At 39.2% G+C, this 19,896-nt stretch overlaps 1 protein-coding gene across 4 annotated transcripts in view; it reads left to right on the top strand.

The window, feature by feature from the left end:
- Window positions 1-19,896, top strand: part of RASGRP3 (RAS guanyl releasing protein 3) — a 60,272-nt gene that overhangs the window by 22,919 nt on the left and 17,457 nt on the right. For all 4 annotated transcript variants that reach the window (XM_088144873.1, XM_025166565.2, XM_007420646.3 and 1 more), the window contains 8 exons: window positions 4,730-4,910; window positions 5,810-5,912; window positions 6,801-6,863; window positions 7,817-7,948; window positions 9,500-9,647; window positions 10,891-11,064; window positions 12,845-12,961; window positions 15,055-15,330. In XM_088144873.1, coding sequence (XP_088000999.1) covers window positions 4,841-4,910; window positions 5,810-5,912; window positions 6,801-6,863; window positions 7,817-7,948; window positions 9,500-9,647; window positions 10,891-11,064; window positions 12,845-12,961; window positions 15,055-15,330 — 1,083 coding nt within the window. In that variant the 5' untranslated portion in view covers window positions 4,730-4,840. The remainder of the gene's footprint in view (window positions 1-4,729; window positions 4,911-5,809; window positions 5,913-6,800; window positions 6,864-7,816; window positions 7,949-9,499; window positions 9,648-10,890; window positions 11,065-12,844; window positions 12,962-15,054; window positions 15,331-19,896) is intronic.

Here is a 19,896-nt window from a genome sequence, read left to right on the forward strand (position 1 = left end):
GAAAAACAGGGGAAATGGAAAGGGTTAATCTTCTCTCCTTGTACCATTAGATTAGTTTTAAAGTGAACAGAAATGCAGTCATGCATTTTGCAATCCTTTTAGCTAAAGAGATGCTCAAAACAGATCTTCCACATCTACAACCTTTCCCCCAGGACCTTTTCTGCAGTTTGAAGAAAAGAATATTCAGTACCAAACAGATGGCCCTCTTCTAAACCATTATGGAAGGTAAATAAGGAGCAGAGTTTAGAAAACAGGAGTCTGAAAGGTCTAGTCCCACCTTAGGCATGAAAGCCAGCTGGGTGACTTTGGACCAGTCACTCTGTCTCAGCCCAACCCACCTCACAGGGTTGTTGTTGTGGGGAAAGTTGGAGGAGAAAGGAGTATTAGGTATGTTCACCATCTTGAGTTATTCATAAAAAATAATAAAAGTGGGATTTAAAAAATCTAAAAAAAAATTGCATTATTTGATTTCTAGTTCAAAGCTAGTACCCTAATCGTTGATCTCTTTCCCTTTTGCCAATGAGAGTTGAAACTCAAAGTTCAAGAGGAGACTTTTGTCTTTAGCAGAAATTATCGGTCTCTGTGTCACCTCTTATTTTCTCTGTTCATGCTAGTGAATCTTTTTGTTGTTGTTGTTTCAGCATATACTCCCTTTAGTGACCCTGTGAGTTAATTGATGTGGAATTCCATGAGAGAGAGGGTGTGCGAACAAGAGACAGCAGCAGGGGTCAGGAATGTGTGAAATGGCATTTAGGAGTTCCTAGACAAATTAATGGATTTTCCATTCGGATGGAAGGTGATAATGTATTTACTGTAAACAGACAGGTGAATTTTAGTGGAAAGAGAACACTAAGAACAAAATACTACCAGGGAGGTCAAATAAAAAATGAAAGGGCACAATCTTTCTAAACTACAGTTAAAGCACTGAACAAGACAATGGAGTCCAGCTTGCTTGGAAAAGCTACAGCACTGGATGAACTATTAAGTACCTGCATTAAGATGTTTGGTACAAATCTTACATATACTTTTTGAACTCATCTAAATAGTTTGCTGTAAATAATTTACTGGATGCTATGTATTAACCCCAGTTGTTGCATATCACTGCATTGCACGGTGGCTTGTATTCATAGTATTTGGACTAAAGATGTTGAGCCCAAGTCATGCCTCCAAGAAAGTCCCAGTATACACGAGGATCTGGGAGTTCATGATGTACCCAAAAACTGCAAAATCCTGGTGTTCAGCTGTTCAGACTCATCCTGAATCTTTTTTACTGGCTGTGAAGTTACCAGCTTTTCTTTTGAGAGACAGTGTCTTTAACTTTGGCCTAGCTTATGGAAATGTAGAAGTTCTAAAGAATGTCTATCCAAGGAACATTTCTTGGTGAGTTCCTACTTCCGTGGTCCTACAGCTCTTAAAAGACAGTGCCCTGTCAGAAGAAAAAGTGGGCACTCCTATCTAGATAGTATAGTTGTTTAAAGTTGGTCCAGGGAAGAAGTTGCCTTTATCTCTTCAAATATGAGATTTGAAGAGAGCTTTGTTTGAATTCTAATATGAATTCATTTCTAATTTTGTACTATGACATTCATGTGTATTGCAAATGAATCTTATCTGCAATAGCAGCCTTCCCCATCTAATCAATTTCAAGCGTGTTGAATTACAATTCAGTCTGCATGGCCATGTTGGCTGGAAAGGTGCCTGATTGAGGATGGTAATCTATGGCTATTACATATACTGTAATAGTTGTTGTTGAATTTGGTGTGAGAAGACCCACATTTGTGTCTCTGCTCAATCACAGAATTCACTGGACAGGAAGGTTGTTGCTATGGGGATAAAAAGAGGAGAGACCTGTATATGCTGCATGAGTTCTCCAGAACTGGATTATTAAACAAATACAAATAACAGCAAAATACAAATCTATATAACAGGGTCATCACATTTAAGTCTCACTTATGGAAAAAGCATAATTCTGCCAAGGAAATAATAGTGTTGTCATCATCATATACTGGTGCCTTTATGAGACCAATCCACAATGAAAGAACCAAGTCAGTGGTGAATCTTCCCTCCAAGAACTGCTTGTGTAATCATGATTCTCATATATTGATATTGCTGATCAGACACTAGATAAAGCAGAGTTGCTCAGCCTAGCTTGATACCTATTTCCTAAACTATAACCTCTTTTTTTGCGGGGGGGGGGGGCTTGGTTTCTTCTTATCTGATGAAGAATTCTGAAGAACTTAAAAATTTGCACATCATTTGTGTATTGAATAGAAATAATACACTTACATCAGTATAATAGTTCTATTCTTCATAGACATGGCTATCTTAGATTTCCTCTGATGAGTAGTTATGTAACAGCTTTTATTGGTAGTAGTTTCTTGCCCCTACCAATTCCTTTTCTAAAGAGATTTTGAGATTTTAATAGCAAGAGTGGAATTGACAACTACCATAGTTGTGGCATTATGGCTTACTCATACCAGTTGTTTCATTTCATCTACTGCTGGGTTTGTTATTATTTACAATACTTCAGTTGATTTCTTTTTATTTCTTTATTATTTCTTTATTTTCAAATTTGTATGCCGCCCATCTCCCCCAATGGGTGACTCTGGGCGGCTCACAATAATAAAAAAGAAGAAAAAACACAGGACTCTCCAGACATGGACATAATCTATAAATAGTTAAAAAAACATATATTAAAAATGGCCTAAAAACCTCCTATAATTTGGCCCCAAAAAACCTGTAAGATGCTGGGGGGGGACAACCCCTCACCCCACCAGCCCACCAGCCATCTCCACAGGTGCCTCTGGCCCCCAGGCCTTCTGGCAGAGCCAGGATTTGATCTCTTTCCTGAAGGCCGTGAGGGAGGGGGCACACCGCACCTCAGGCGGCAAGATGTTCCATAGGGCGGGCGCTGCAGCAGAAAAGGCTCTCTGCCTAGACCCCACCAATCAAAATTCCTTGATGGGTGGGGTCTGCAACCTGCCCTTCTGCTGGACCAAGTGGGGCGGGCTGAAATGACCGGGGTGAGGCGGTTCCTCAGATAACCTGGTCCCATGCCATGAAGGGCTTTAAAGGTGATGACCAACACCTTGAATTGGACCCGGAAACAAACTGGCAACCAATGCAGCTCACGCAACAGGGGTGTTATACGTGCCCTCCTAGGGGCATTAAGAACTGTCTGCGCCGCTGCATTCTGTACCAGCTGTAGCTTCTGGATACTCTTCAAGGGTAGCCCCATGTAGAGCGCATTACAGTAGTCCAACCCAGAGGTGACCAGGGCATGAGTGACTGTGCGGAGGCCCTCCTGATCCAGGAAGGGGCGTAACTGCCACACAACACGAAGTCATGCAAAGGCCCTCCTAGCCACGACTGCCACCTGCTCTTCGAGCAGGAGTCATGAGTCCAGGAGAACCCCCAGATTACGCACCGGGTCTGTCTGGGGTAGTGCAACCCCGTCAAGAACCAAAGATGACAAGCTCCTAGATCCTGAGGCTCCCCGTATCCACAGCCACTCCGTCTTACCAGGGTTCAGCTGAAGCCTGTTGTCCCCCATCCAGGCCCCCACAGCCTCCAGGCACCACGAGAGGGCAGTCACAGCATCACTTAAGGCACCTGGGATGGAGATGTATAGTTGGGTATCATCCGCGTACTGATGATACCTCACCCCATGGTGCCGGATGATCTCACCCAGCGGTTTCATGTAGATATTAAATAGGAGCGGTGAAAGTACTGACCCCTGTGGCACCCCACAAAGTAGGGGCCGGGGGCTGGACCTTTCACTCCCTATCAACACCGATTGGGTTCGGCCTTGGAGAAAGGAGCTGAACCAGCGCAACATTGTGCCACCCAGCCCCAACTCCTGCAGCTGACCCAAAAGGATACCATGGTCGATGGTATCAAAAGCCGCCAAGAGGTCAAGAAGAGCAAGGCTGGATGCACTCCCCTCATCCTGCTCTCGCCAGAGATCATCTAAAAGTGAGACTTTATACTGATTAAACTGTTTGCCAACTTTTTTTTTCAATGGAATATAAATAGAAATAAATAAATATTTCAGATGAACAAATACAGTGATATTTTCAAACTAAATGGACTACACGTGTTTTAAATTTAAAGAATGAGCAGGAGAAATAAGTCTTTTGTCTTGTTAGTACTCGCCTTCCAGCTAGTTTCTTTCTCTGAACAAACTGAAGGAACAATTATTATTTATAACAGTTATTTGTATCCTGCTTCTCAGACAACTACCTTTGCAAAGCAGCTTACAAGTGAGATAAATAACATTTATTGTACATTTAATAACAATTGGGAGTAATGATGGTCCTAAAGTTGTTGCAAATAGTCCATCAGGAAGGCAGAGCTGTCTTCTTTTGCAGTTATTGCCCAACTTATTCTCACTCTCGTCAGTTATGAGAGCTGTGCATAAAGTGCTTCTGCGATGCAACTATGCAGCATTTCAGATTTAATTCCCAAAAGGTGCTAGGAACATGAACATAGCCGCTGTTTTTTACTCTTTAAAGCAGCTGCATCTTATCCTGGGATCATGGGATAGCAACAAGAAAAGACACAGCTGCCTGGCATTGGAGAGAGGCACTACATTCAAACTGCCATGTGCTCTGCAACATCTTTTTGGAATCACATCCAAACCTCTGGACAATCCTGTTAGACACATTCTGCAAAGATGGACTGAATTATAAACCCTGATGTAGCCATCTCCTTTCTCATCTTTTTTTCACAGTTTTTTGAAGCGTCACAGAGAATGCAACTGACAGTCATTGAATGGGGGCCTTCCTGCTTTTCGTTGCTGTGGTGAAAGCGTGGTCATTTTTTTGACAAGGATCAAAGGATAATGGAGTCCAACACGCTTGGAAAAGCTGCAACACTGGATGAACTATTAAGTACCTGCATTAAGATGTTTGGTACAAATCTTACATATATTTTTTGAACTCATCTAAATACTTTGCTCTTAATTTACTGTATACTATGTATTAACCCCACTGGTTGCATATCATTGAATTGCATAATGGCTTGTATTCATAGTATTTGGACTAACCCATTTAGCATAAATATACTTTATCTTAATATGATTTTAATTCCGAGTTGTTAGATTCCGAGTTGTTAGTACTTTCCCCATAAGCTGAAATTATGAACTAGTTGAGGCTGGCCAAATTAAAGCATTCCATTGCACTACTTACCAAAAATAAAATTAGTGGAAGGGATTAATAAAATGCTGTTTGTGCCTGGTTGAATACGATGATATATGAAAAATCAGTCAGGTTTTTGGTTGTCATGGGAAAAGGTTATAATAATAAAAGAGAATGGCTAAGTTGGTCCCCACAATGTCATCAGCCAAGTGCACTCCGATAAAAAATAATAATTTCAAGTAAGTTCTTTTGCCGAGATTTTCACTGTATTCATACATGTAGTTCATGAGCCAGCCCTAAGAAATGGAACATAAATAGGATGGGATGGAGGGCAAAATGGCCTCATTAGGACAACTTCCCTGAAATAATTTAGCCCAACCTGATGCCCTCCAAGCATATGTTGGAAAGAGTGATTAGAGAAGCTGAGGTCCAATACATCTAGTGGGCACCAAATTGGGGAAATCTGTCCTAGAAAACTGTCTGGTGTACCCACATTTTTACTCTAATATGACAAATGAATTGACTTTTCTAATAAGTTCATTTCCCAGCTTAACATTAGCTTTATTTTTACCTTGTTTCTAACTTATTTAGAAATATGTGTACAGGTATGTAACATTTGGGCGCTTCTTCTCCAATCATATTCACTATTCTGTTTTGAATCTATGTTTTTACAGATGACAAAGGGGAGCTAAATGGCAATAATTTGCCAAGAACTTTCCTTTTAATGCACCGATGGTATCTGTCATCCACAGAGCTGGCAAACAAACTTCTCTCCCTATATCCTTTCAGAGAGATATGTTGATGATTCCAAGAATCTGTTTATCCAGTAACAGTCATCAAAATACTTTCAAGGTAGAACTTGAGAATGATAGTGAAGCCATTCGACAAGGATAATTAAAATGTAGAAACAATTATTTTTATCTGGAGGAAAATAAATTAACTCTAAATGTATTTGTGGTTGCAGTCTTCCTTTTTCCAAGCAGCTGGCATTTCAAGTCAACTATAATTTTCATTAAAAGCCCCTTTATAATATCGAAAAAAGAAAATAAGGATGGTTAATTCTTGATGGAACAGAGATGGAACAATTGCGTTTTGCACATAGAATAACATTTCATTTCTACAGGAGTTGCAATGAGTTTCTATAGGAGCTCCTATTTGTTGAAATCAAATAAGGTGGGACAATACTACCAAGCAGGTGCTAAACTGTAACAGAGTATTGACAATGTGCTGTAGATTTTTTTTAGCACTGAACAACCTGAGATTGTGTCCTGTTTCTTCAAAGTGGTCATTGTGGAGAATCAATGCCTTGTATAAGTTATGTATGTTTTGTGAATTGCAAAATATATGGAAATTCTTAGTATTGTACTGTGTTATTCTATTTCCTTGATCATGTTGTATTACATTGAATACAGTTTTAAGTTACTACTGTAGTCTTAATAATACTAATAATAACGTGCTGAACTTTTTTTATTTAAACATATTTACATTCTATCTCTCCAATATTGTTTGGGTATTTTATTTAAGGAGAGGAGAGAAGCATAAAGGAAATGTAAGTATCGGATTCAGTTACAATCAAACTATGCAACTGTAGTAGTTTAATCAAAATGCTTTGCTTAAGCAAATAAGAAAACCAAAGAAAATAAAAAACTTCTTTAACTAATTTACATATAGAAATGCCAGTGGAGGAAACTGCAGTGAAATCCGCTTAAAAATCTGTTACTTCATGAGGTAAACGGGATTTTGTTTAACTAGAAATGTACATTTATAATTTTGAAGGCTTAAGGCAAGGAGGCTCCCTGTTTCAATTTGAAGTTATTAGTGGATCTATACTAAGAGCAAAGTGATTCCAAATAGCCATGACTGGGACTTCTGAATGTTGGGTTTTGTGTTGTTTTTTGTTTTTCAAAACATCCTTCAACTTATAGCTGGACTAAATTGGAGCTTGCTGGGGAAAGGAAATTAACTCTTTCCTTTGAGCCACTTTTCACATTCCAATTCACTCCCTCCTCAAAATTGTTAATAACTTCAGAGTTGTGTTTGTATCTGGCTGTTTTAAGCAAGGTTTCCATATTATACCTGCCTTTCCCCCAGGAGAGTTAAATAGAGTTTGAACAGTGATCAGTTCTTATCATAATAACAAAAGGGCAAATTAGAAAGACAGAATGGGTGCGTTGTGTTTAGAAGGCTCCAGGATCAATTCCGCTCATATCTCTATTTAATAAGGAATTTCTACTAGGGGTGGAAAGATGTCCTTCCATATCTCTTGAAGACCTATTGCCAGTCAGAAGATGGGATTAGACAACTAGTGGCCTTGTTTGGTATAAGCTTCTAGGGTGGTAAACTACTGCCCCAGAGTTGAGAAGAACAGAACTAGTTTGTGAGGGAATCCTTTTTGGGTTTTATAGAAGTATTGTTGTATATAGGTATTGTTTTTCTGTTGGACAGGGTACTCATGTCTCGTTGAACATTTAAAGTTCACAGAACTGTTGTTTGCATGGTAGGAAAACATTCAGTGGTTGGGAGACCACATAGTAATGTGATGGGATCCATGTCCAGAGAATTTACCCAGTTGAGATAATTGATTAAAAGTACAATCTTCTTCAGTTTGTGAATTCTGTTAATACATAGTGTAAGAATTCCATGGACTGATATATGAATAACTCTTGTGTTAACAATTTCAGGTACTGGATTTTGGAATTTCCTGCAGAATTTAATCTGGATCTTGGTTTGGTTCAACTGACTGAGGAGTTTCAAGAATTAGCTTGCCATTTAGGTTATGAAGAACATATACATCTTATTGATATCTCTAGCATGTAAGGAATATCACCTGTGGATTCTCAACAGCATTATAAAGAACCAAAAATGAATTGGGGTGACATATTTGAAATATGTTTATTCTATGCTATATAAAAGGTTTTGATCATCTTCACATCAAAATCCTAACTACCAAAGTAATCATGTCAGTCATGTCAAACTGATCAGTAATGATGAAGAATTCTGTAATAGCTGCCTCTTTAGGTACCTGGAAAGGGAGTGGACTTCTTATTGTCATACCTATACAACATAAAATATTTATTTATTTGGAAAATTATATATAGTATGCTATATAGCATGATTGAAATCCTACTTTAAAGAATTAATTGACATTGCATTATGACCACAGGCAGGTTTTATTTCTAACTGAAGGAATTGCAGTGATGCAATTAAAAGATTTTAGGGATTATCACTACTTTCTGCAGAAGTATGGTGCATTTCTAATGGTCCATCGAACTGGCAATGATCAGTCCTGGCAATAAAGTGTGTACCTGGTTAGTGTTCTGCAGTCAGCATCAAAGTCCTAAAAGGAAAAAGAGTGCACCTTTCATACAATGTGTCCCTAGATGTGGCAGAAGGTATTTCGTTATTATAAGCGCCGCGTCTCAGAATGGGAGGTTTCCATTTCTCAGTCTGGAAACAATTCCTATTTTAAAAATCTCTCAAGTCTCTTAGGTATTCTTAGGTAGATCATGACTCTGTTGTCACATGCTAGTGTCTGAGGTCTCTTCCACAGTTCTAAATCCAAGTACTGACTACACTCAAATGCCTCCCTATCATTCAGTGTCCCTCTGTTTATTTAATTTTTGTACATATTGTTAACTTGATGACTCGATGTGATAGGCTGCTCTATAAAGATTTCATAATTGATAGTTTTAGATAGCACACCCTAGATCAAAATAATTATCTCACATGCAACTATTCCACCCTGATTTCACTGTCTTGAAAAATGTTTCTGGAAACAGTTGAAAAATATCTAAAGAAATCATCTAGTCTGATAAGAGTAAGTGAGCCTTCTCTAACATGATGCTCCTCTGATACATTGGATGTTAACTTCGGTCATTCCAAACCAGCATGCCTGAGGTTAGCTTTCTGTGATTATGGGTTGTGGAATTGTTTTGGAATTGTAAGCTAATAAGCCAATCAAATCTAGTAACAGTGAACCGATGGATCCTCCCATTTCAGAGGTGGTATCAATCTAAATGCTAGTTTCTGGAAACAAAAAAAGGGAGGGCTGTTGCATTAATGGCTTATTTCTGCATTTCCTAGAAGCCTTTGGCTGGCTGGCCATTGCTGGAACAGATGTACTCCTGCTCTGATCCACAGACTTCTGCTTATACTCTTATATTTGTCTCAACACACTGACTCAGAGCAGCTAACTCTTTTTGTAATACATGAAGACTTCAAAGACCACTATCTGATTTTACACCAAAAAAGAGCATGCAAATCTTCTTGCCTGTATACCTCAGCAATGGCCATTTTTTTATTTTGGCCACCAAATCAAACACAGGCTCTTCATTCTTTTTTTTTCTCTTTTTTCTTTTTACCAGACCTTCTTATGATTGGATGAGAAGAATCACACAAAGGAAAAAAACCTCCAAGAAAGGAAAAGCTTGCCTACTGTTTGATCACCTGGAACCCATTGAGCTTGCAGAGCATCTCACTTTTTTGGAGTATAAGTCTTTCAGAAGGATCTCTGTAAGAATTTTACAATTTCTTATGCTACTTGGAATTCATGGCCAACAGGGCCCATAACTATCAATCTGATCATATGATGAAGATTCCATTAAATTTCATATCAAGTCTCAATGCTGATTCATGCGTCCATTCTCACTACCTATTGACTGTAGCATCAAGGGATAATTTGTTTATTGTATAAACAATATAAAGTATAAAGTAGCAATGATAAATTATTAACCATATCAAACAGAATCTTATTAACCAGAGCAAATTAAATTTTGTACCATCAATTATCAATTCAGATGCTATAAACACTATTGTAAGTTCCTATCCATTTAAGATAGAGGCAAATGTTATGGATTTGCCTTTCTAGGAATAGCTGAATTAGCATCTGGGATTGACAAATAGGGCTAGAATATTTCTTAATAGCCATCCTCAATTGCTCTGTGAATTTACCTAAAGAAGTGGGTTGATAAAAGCGTTTAGCAGTTTCTATGTGCAAAACAAGAACCATGCATGGAAGTATTTGGGGAAGAAAGAGAATCCATAGAAAGAGACAAAGACAGATGAAAGATTCTAGCAGAAGTTAAATGAAACTAGCAATATAATCTGTCAGATCTTACATCTTGCAAAAATACCAACCTGACTCCACTTACACTTTGCCTCTAAATGTGTAAGTAAAGCAAATATTATAAAGATGCTCCAAAAATCCAAAACTTTCTTATCTGAAGAAAGTATGCTCTTTAGCAATACATCTTCTGTCAGACTTCTTATCAGCAGCTGAAGCAGGGTGTTTAACAGTGGAAGTTTACTACATATATCCAGGTATGAGTCAGTATGTTTTGAATAATCAGGTCACCAGATTGCATGCATAGTACATGCAAATAGCTTTGGCTTGCTAATTGGGAACGCTATATAGAACTGCCCCTGAAAACCAAGGTCAGCAGGGCAATATAACTAAGTTCTGAAGGTTGCTGGGAAAGGTGTGATGGAAGGAGATTTAAGATTTAAACTTGAATTTAATCATTATTAAAGATTTAATTATTATTATTAAATTAAAAATAATAATTAAACTGCATATACTCAAGACATTTTTTCTTTGGGAGAGGGCATCTAAAGAGTAGGGCTTAGTAGCAAATGTGGGAATTCTTGGACTTGCTTTCCCAACAAATCAGCACCACCATGGGGAAGACTGATCTATTCTATGCATTGACATGATTTGAGACAACCACATAAGAGTGAAACTCTTCCCTTTGGCTAGTTTACAGATTATCAGAGCTATGTGATCCATGGTTGCCTGGAGAACAATCCAACTCTGGAAAGATCAATTGCATTATTTAATGGCATCTCAAAATGGGTCCAGTTGATGGTCCTGAGCAAACCAACTCCTCAGCAAAGAGCAGAGGTTATCACAAAATTCATCAATGTTGCACAGGTAATTTTATACCTTTGGAGCCTGTTTTAATCCAGTGGAATAAAATAGAATGAAATGCACGTTAAAAGAGAGTCTGTGAGTTTGATGTTTTAAGCAGTTCCATACTAAATTTATAGTCTCTAGGAGAGAAATCCCTAACCTTTGGAGGCTGCTGGGCTTACATGGAATCTCAAGAACATGTTGTAGGGACTGTCACAAAATGGCTGCTGGGAAGGATTTACCCATTTGGAAAATGACAGGTATGAGGTCCATAATCAGGTATAAAGTACCAATTTTCAGAATGCTACTTGACACCCACTCTAGCCTCATATCCAGTAGGATATTCCCTATTATCTTTGCTTATTTTTATTCTTCTGGGGGGGAGGTTGGCAAATTTCCAAACAAAGCACTGGGCTGCTACGGCCCATCATTTTTAGAGGATGAAGTTGTAGAGGAATATTGTTGGATGCCCTTGGGGAAAATAAATAAAAGGCAGAGCATACAGTTAACTCATGACCTAGAAAATCCTCTTGATGATCCTAACTAAACATACTGGTAAAAAAAAGACTGAAGATGTTACCAAGCCGGGTAATGAAACATTTGCAAGAAAAGAACCAAGCTCAGAGAACCCCAAGGACTCCACAAAAAAAAGACTATATAAAAAGACAGGGTGAACCATTTTTTAGAAATGTTCTGAGTGTACTTTTATATCAGTGTATTGTATGCTTCCCTCACTCCAGACAGATCATATATTCTAGAATGAGAAAGGGATAGAACCTGGGAATCTACCTGGAAACTTTTTTGTGAGATTGGGGGTACACTCCAGATCATCATCTTGCAATTCCCTTTTGACTGATTTAGGGATGGCCCTGCTAATAGACCTTCATAGATCATGTAGCAGATCCTATTTTTTTGCCATATTAAGCAATGGTGTCACAAAAGGATGGGGTATAAACCATTGTGCCCAGCAATCAGATTCCAAATGAAAAGTGTAAGGATATCAAAAACAAGCTTGCTAATAAATACCACAGGATGAATATCCGCACAAGTCTCTGCAACAGAAGGGACAAAGGACAAAACTGTGGCTTCTATACTTGTGTTCAGTGTCAGGACACAAGTACCAAAAGGTGAAATTTAGATCATGATGTTGCTATGTACATTTCATTATTTTTTCATCACTGTGGTTTATAGCAAATGCCTATGAATATACGTAATGGGACAGTGCAGTGATGTGGATTCAGTGGAAAAAGTTGATCAGTGCATCCATATCTAATTTTATTTCTTTCTACAAAATGTTACAGTCATGGACTTGGAAATAATAAATCTACTTCCAAACAATATTTTTAAGATTGTAATGGGAATTAGATCCTTCTTTTTCAGACATTAACTATGTTTCCAAAGGATTTTAATCTCTGGATTTATTGATAGCTCTATCAGAACTTGAATTTCAAATCTGGTCTGCTGAATCTCATTTTAACACCATAACTTTTGATGTTTGGTTGTAATGTAACTCTCCTCAGTCACAATCCCATTGGCCTAAATTTATTGTAAGATTGTGTGATTTCACCATCTGGAGATAGTTATATTTGGACTTCTGAAACCATACATTTGGTGTAGATGAATAATGATGAATAATAATTATACCAAGCAGGTCCTAATGATTAGCAATTTCATATGTAGGTTGAAACACAGTCATTAACTGAATCAGAAACAGCTGTGTAGGAGGCTTAAAACTGGGTGAGGAACAGCCAAACTCTACTACTAAGGTGAGGTTAACAAAAACGTTTGCATTTCTCCACAGAAACTTCTTCAACTTCAAAATTTCAATACACTGATGGCTGTTGTAGGAGGCCTAAGTCATAGTTCTATTTCACGTCTCAAAGAAACTCACTCTTATCTTTCTTCAGAAGTTACCAAGGTATGAGAGTAAACTCACTTACATTTCAGTTCTACATAGAGAAAAATATACCTCTACAAATGTACTTTTAAATACATACAGTACTGTGCAAAAGTTTTAGGCAGGTGTGAAAATATGCTGTAAAGTAAGAATGCTTTCAAAAATATATACTGTAATTGTTCGTGTTTATCGAGTTACAAAATGCAAAGTGAGCGAACAGAAGAAAAACCCAAATCAAATCAATATTTGGTGTGACTACCCTTTGGCTTCAAACCAGCATCAATTCGTATACTTGCCCACTTTGTACACTTGCACAAAGTCAGGGATCTTGTAGGATTAGAGTCAGGTGTATGATTAACCAATTATACCAAGCAGGTGCTAATGATTAGCAATTTCATATGTAGGTTGGAACACAGTCATTAACTGAAACAGAAACACCTGTGTAGGAGGCTTAAAACTGGGTGAGGAACAGCCAAACTCTACTACTAAGGTGAGGTTGTGGAAAACAGTTTCATGTCACAGGTCATGCACCATAGCAAGGCTGAGCACAGCAATGAGACACAAGGTAGTTATACTGCATCAGCAAGGTCTCTCCCAGGCAAACATTTCAAAGCAGACTGGAGTTTCAAGATGTGCTGTTCATGCTCTTTTGAAGAAGCACAAAGAAACGGGCAACTCTGAGGACTGTAGATGCAATGGTCGGCCAAGGAAACTTAATGCAGCAGATGGAAGACACATCATGCTTACTTCCCTTCGACATTGGAAGATGTCCAGCAGTGCCATCAGCACAGAACTGGCAGAAACCAGTGGGACCCAGGTATACCCATCTACTGTCTGGAGAAGTCTGGCCAGAAGTGGTCTTCATGGAAGAATTGTGGCCAAAAAGCCATACCTCCGATGTGGAAACAAGGCTAAGCAACTCAACTATGCACAAAAACATAGGAACTAGGATGCAGAAAAATGGCAGCAGGTGCTCTGGACTGCTGAGTCAAAATCTGAAAGATTTGGCTGTAGCAAGAGGCAGTTTGTTTGCCAAAGGGCTGGAGAGCGGTACAATGAGTGTCTGCAGGCAACAGTGAAGCATGGTGGAGGTTCCTTGCAAGTTTGGGGCTGCATTTCTGCAAATGGAATTGGAGATTTGGTCAGGATCAGTGGTGTCCTCAATGCTGAGAAATACAGGCAGATACTTATCCATCATGCCATACCATCAGGGAGGTGTGTGATTGGCCCCAAATTTATTCTGCAGCAGCACAATGACCCCAAACATACAGCCAAGGTCATTAAGAACTATCTTCAGTGTAAAGAAGAACAAGGAGTCCTGGAAGTGATGGTTTGGCCCCCACAGAGCCCTGTTCTCAACATCATCGAGTCTGTCTGGGATTACATGAAGAGACAGAAGGATTTGAGGCAGTCTACATCCACAGGAGATCTGTGCTTAGTTCTCCAAGATGTTTGGAACAACCTACCCACCGAGTTCCTTCAAAAACTCTGTGCAAGTGTACCTAGAAGAATTGATGCTGTTTTGAAGGCAAAGGGTGGTCACACCAAATATTGATTTGATTTGGGTTTTTCTTCTGTTTGCTCACTTTTCATTTTGTAAATTGATAAACATAAACAATTACAAAATATATATATTTGAAAGCATTCTTACTTTACAGCATTTTTTCCACACCTGTGCAAAACTTTTGCACAGTACTGTACATACACAGATATACATACTTTTTCCCACTGAAGTAAGGGAGATTGAAAGCAAGCCCTGTCTATGAATATTTCTTACCTTGAATCATATGGAATCAGACATTGGTTCATCTGATCTAATTACTAGCAGCCTTTCACCCTGATCTGAGACAGGTGGTTTTTTAAATCTTTTTTTAGGTTCTGGGATTTAAACTTGGGTCTTCTGAATGCAATTTATGTATTCTTATCACAGAACTACGGCTCTTCATCAAATATACACAGGAATCAATCATCTGGTTTATTCTTGCTATTGAATGATTGCTCCCCTTACAAAAAAAATTTAGGTTTGTAGTCCTCCAGTGTAATTTTTCTCTCTTGATCAAAACAAAACCAAGAATGTTCTTGCTGAGTCTTGCTTCTTCTTGGCCTTTTTGCAGGACTGGGATGAAATGACTGAACTGGTCTCTTCCAATGGAAACTACTGCAACTACCGCAAAACTTTTGCAGACTGTGTTAACTTCAAAATCCCCATCTTAGGAGTCCACCTGAAGGATCTGATAGCAGTTCATGTTGTTTTTCCAGACTGGATCAATGAAGACAAAGTCAACCTTGTGAAAATGCAGCAGCTTTCAGTCACTCTGAGTGAGCTGGTAGCCCTGCAGACAGCGTCTCACCATCTGGAGCCAAACATGGATTTAATTAATCTGCTGACGGTAAGATGTGTGGTGCTGCTTGAAGATTGTTCAGAAATTTCTGCTAATGTAAGGTGGAGCTATGCATAATATTTTGGTGGTAGTGGATACAAAACACCAGTACTGTACAACTGAGCTGATTGTTTGTGTATTTTTTAGCCCAGTTCAAAGGCTGGTCATCAAGTTTAATCTTTAAAAAGTTTAGGGGCAGCTTTGCTTTAAGGACTTCCTTCATTTATATCAGTGTTTCTCCACCTGAGCAACTTGAAGATCCCTCAGATTTCCTGCCTCTCAATCTCAAAAGTGTATAAATTCTATGCTTTTCTATTGTTTGGGGTCCCTCTTTCTTGAAAGAGGCACCCAATGATCATTGCAATAAACATGGTTCTTCTCCTCAGTGTTGTGCTCTTGTCTTTGGCAAAAATTCCAGGACAACTGTTTCTGGGATTTGCTGGCTGGGGAATTCTGGGTGTTGAAGTCCACACGTCTTCAAGTTGCCAAGGTTGAGAAACACTGATCTATATGAACTTGCTAGGATTCAAGACAGTCTCAGTGGCCCTACCCAGAGATCTGCCAGCAAGATCAAATAGACTGATAGCCATTATAGGCATGGCCTTCTCAATCATGCAGCTCCCTTCTGAGTGCTTTATGTATACTTCCTACCAAATAGACCTTCAAACAAGGCTTTTTAAAAACCATTTTCTCAGCAGCTTTTTAGTAATAACTTTTTGGTGTTGCTGATCTGAAATGCCAGTGAAGGATCTTTAGAGAATCTTTCTGGCCTTTGGTTTAGTTATTATATTTGATTTATGCTTGAATTGTTTTATATGCTCAGATCATTTTATGGAAGTTGCCTTGTGAAAGCCATACCTTGTTTTTTTAAAAAAGGATGTTCTGATGTCAAATCAGCCAACAGAAAAATATTGGGCTGAGAGATCAGTCCAGGCCACAATCTCTTACAAGCTGGATTGGAACAACTGCATCTCAGAAAGATACTGTCACTGTTACTTTCTATTCTAATATATTCAAGGATTGGAAGTTTACTGTATCTCCTCTGAAATTTTGAAGCACAGCTAAAGTGCTTTCCAGCTCAAGTGGGAATCCTCCTGGAATCATAGTGTTAGCAAAGTTTTTGTTACTGCAAGAGAGACCGTGGAGAGAAGCTCCTTAAATTGAAAGTCCCCATGCCTAATATAAGCCCACAGACCTCACCAGTCATGCTTCTGCAGCGGCTTGTTACTGTTGTTATAACAAATGCTTCGTTCATAAAGAGGCCAAAAAAATTGAAAAAAGAATGTATTATATATCAGTGTTCTATCTCTATTTTCTCTTTAGAATGGGGGGGGGGCGGGCAGGTAAGTAATCATATTCACTCCTGAACGTTCCATTTTTTGGCTCTTGTACCTAGAAACCATGATGCTGAACTTTTCAGTAGAGCTTTAATTATTTTTTAAGAAACTATTTTGCTTCAAGTTCTGATGGTCAGATATTAGTAAGCAGATGATAACAATTAGAACATTGAGTAGCCTTTGGCATTTTACACCAAATGTAAAATTGGTTGCTTACACCAAATTATTGTTTTAATTCAAATTTAAAACAGGGCTGTGTATTGCATACACCTCTTTCAGTGTGACCCTCAGTGCTGAACTGTCATGTCTGATTTTCTGTTGGGCAAATTGTTGCAATTTCATGGGTATTTTTTCTGCATTATAGGTTTAGCCAAAGTGAAATAACTAACAAGTGTATTTAAGGGAAAGTAGAGTGAAAGAAGATTGCCAGCAGTTCCACTTACTACATCAGTCTGAATGTTGGCAATGGCTCTTAATATTGATGTGTTCTCTCCTGATTTTTTTAATATAATTCATTATGTAATGGGTTGAGAGCAACCTTCAGATTTGATTAAACTTTAACAAGACCATCTGCAACCACTTTCTTTTTTGCAACAGCGGTCACTGCTAACATCTCCAGAACTTTTGTTTAGTTTAAATGATAAAAATAACCATTCACTCACACACATGCATACACACAGACTTATAGAAGCATGACTAAAAAAAGAAAAAAACCAATCACCAAGATCCTTTGAGAAAATAAAATAATTAAAATAGGATAGTTATCATGTGCTCTTGTTAGACACAGCCCATGAAGATCACCATCTGAGATAGGTGGAGGAATAATATTTGAAGCAGGAGAACCATCCACCTCTCTCCCTACTCCTGTTGCCCCAGTGCTCCCTACTGCACTGTCCATCCCTCCCCTGGATGTTTTTCCTGAGCCATTAAGCAGTGCCATAGTAATGGGTGGTCATGGCAGCCAATGTACAATTCACCTCCCCAGGGTGATTCCTGAAGGGCAGCTAGCAAGGCAATGCTCTGCTTTGAAGAGCTATACAGTTTAGATGCAATGAAATAACTTCTTGGTGCAGTGGGTGGGTGTTTGGCCCCAATTCATTGCCCATTCCAGTCCAGTGTTGAATTGGGCTGTTTGATTTCATTTGGCCTAATGGTAGGATCAGCCCAGATTCAGGATTCCATACATAAAGCAGAGAGTCCCAGCTTGGAGGATTAGTTTGGTCACAAGAGTTTAGCTGCCCTTGTGTCATGTGCTGCATTTTGCCAGTGAAGGGTCTGTCTTCTCCTGCTCAGAGATAACCTGTTAATTATCTATGCTCTAATAATTTTTGAACAAGGTGACTAAAATTCATTATAATTGGCATCATCTTTAAACGTTTATCAGAAACTTCTGATAGTGTAAATGGCTACTGCTAGACTGGAATGGCTGCAATGACATTTTTGTTGGTCCGTTCAATTACCAATCAGGCATATAAAATTCGAAGAACTTGGGATTTGCTAGATGAATTACTGCTCTCTGCTGTATGTACTGGATCTGCCCAAACATTCAGGCATGATCAACAGGTCCCCTCCACATCCATTCCCATCTGAAATTAGGAGGGCAATGGAGGAAGGATCTTCTTGGCCCTCATATTGGCCCTTGACCCTCATATTTGTAATGCACTCCCCCATTTGATGTTCTTAGGTACCATTTGAAACCCTTTTCTGTTTGAACCATTTCACCTGTAGCACAATTATTTTTAGGTGTTTTTAAGGCTTCTAGTACTAGCAGTTGCTTCTGTGATTTATGAAATTTCTCTTTGAATGCTATTTATTTGTTATAATTTAACCATGTGCTACTGTAGACGTTTATCCTAGTAAATCTATTAAATCTGCAATTGTTTACATGCTTACTTGTGAGCAAGTCTCATTGAACATAGTAGGATTACTTCTAACTACACCTGTTAAGGTAGTTACTGGAAATAAAATGAAATAAGCAGGGTTGAGTTGTAGCCCATGGTGGTTAAGATTGCATAGACCCATGTGATACATTAGTTATTTATTTAATTATTTGTTTAAATTATTTATAGAGCACAGCAGTGAGTCTGGGAGGTATACAAAGATTAAAACCATCATAACAGTATAAACTCACGCTGCCCTAGTTAAACAACCCCCAGAACAAAAACATATCACCAACAGAGCTGGCCTAACTGCTCAAACCAAAAAACCTGAAGAAACAGCCAGGTCATCAGAGCTTTATGAAAGGCTAACAGGGTTGGGGCCATCTGGATCTCTGTGGGTACAGCCACAGAGAAGGCACAATTCTGGGATCCAACAAGATGGCATTATTTGATGGAGGGGACCTGGAACATGCCCTCTGTGCTAGACCTGGTGGAGCAGCAGAAACAATGGAGGACAAGTGGTCCTCTGTTCCTATGCCATGTACAGCTTTATAGGTGGTAACCAGCAGGAAGCGTACTGGGAGCCAGTGCAGCTCATGAACCAATATGTTCTATGAGAATATCAAGAGTCACCAAAAACTGTCCACCTGCATTCTAGACCAGCTGAAGCTTCTGAATGCTCTTCAAGGGCAGTCCCATGTAGACTGCATGGTGAACCTGTGCAAAGGCCCCCCCTAGCCACAGCTGCCACCTGCTCTTTGAGCAGAATCTGTGAGTCCAGGAGGACCCCAAGTTGCACACCAGTTCTGACTGGGGAAGTGAACCCTCCTTCAGAGTTAAAGATGGAAAATCTCCAGAACCAGGGGACCTTAAAACCTACCGCCACTCAGTTTTTCCAGGGTTGAGCTGAAGTCTATTCTCCCCCATCCAGATCCCCACAGGCACTGGGAAAGGACCTCAATGGAATTGTTTGGTTGGCACAAGGCAGATGTATAGCTGGGTATCATGAGCATACTGACAATACTGCTCTCTGTGTCAACAGATGATCTCTCCTAGCAGCTCCATATAGATGTTAAGTAGAAGTGGGGAGAGTAGAGTCCTGAGGCACCCTGCTAAGCAGAGGCCTCCAGGTCAACTTCTACCCTCCCCCCACCAATACCAACTGGAAACAGTCCTGGAGAAAGAAGGAGAATCACATAATCACCATGCCTCCCACTCCTAATCCCTTGAGCCAGGCCAGATGGATACCATGACTGATGGCATTGAAGGCCACTGAGATATCAAGGAGGGCAAGGAAGAATGCACTACCCACATCCTGAACCTGCCAAAGGTCATTCACAAGTGTGATCAGTGCCATC

This window comes from Python bivittatus, unplaced genomic scaffold (assembly GCF_059951505.1).
Source record: "Python bivittatus isolate LINGU-HERP-01145 unplaced genomic scaffold, Pbiv_v1 ctg000020_np1212, whole genome shotgun sequence".
Taxonomy (NCBI): domain Eukaryota; kingdom Metazoa; phylum Chordata; class Lepidosauria; order Squamata; family Pythonidae; genus Python; species Python bivittatus.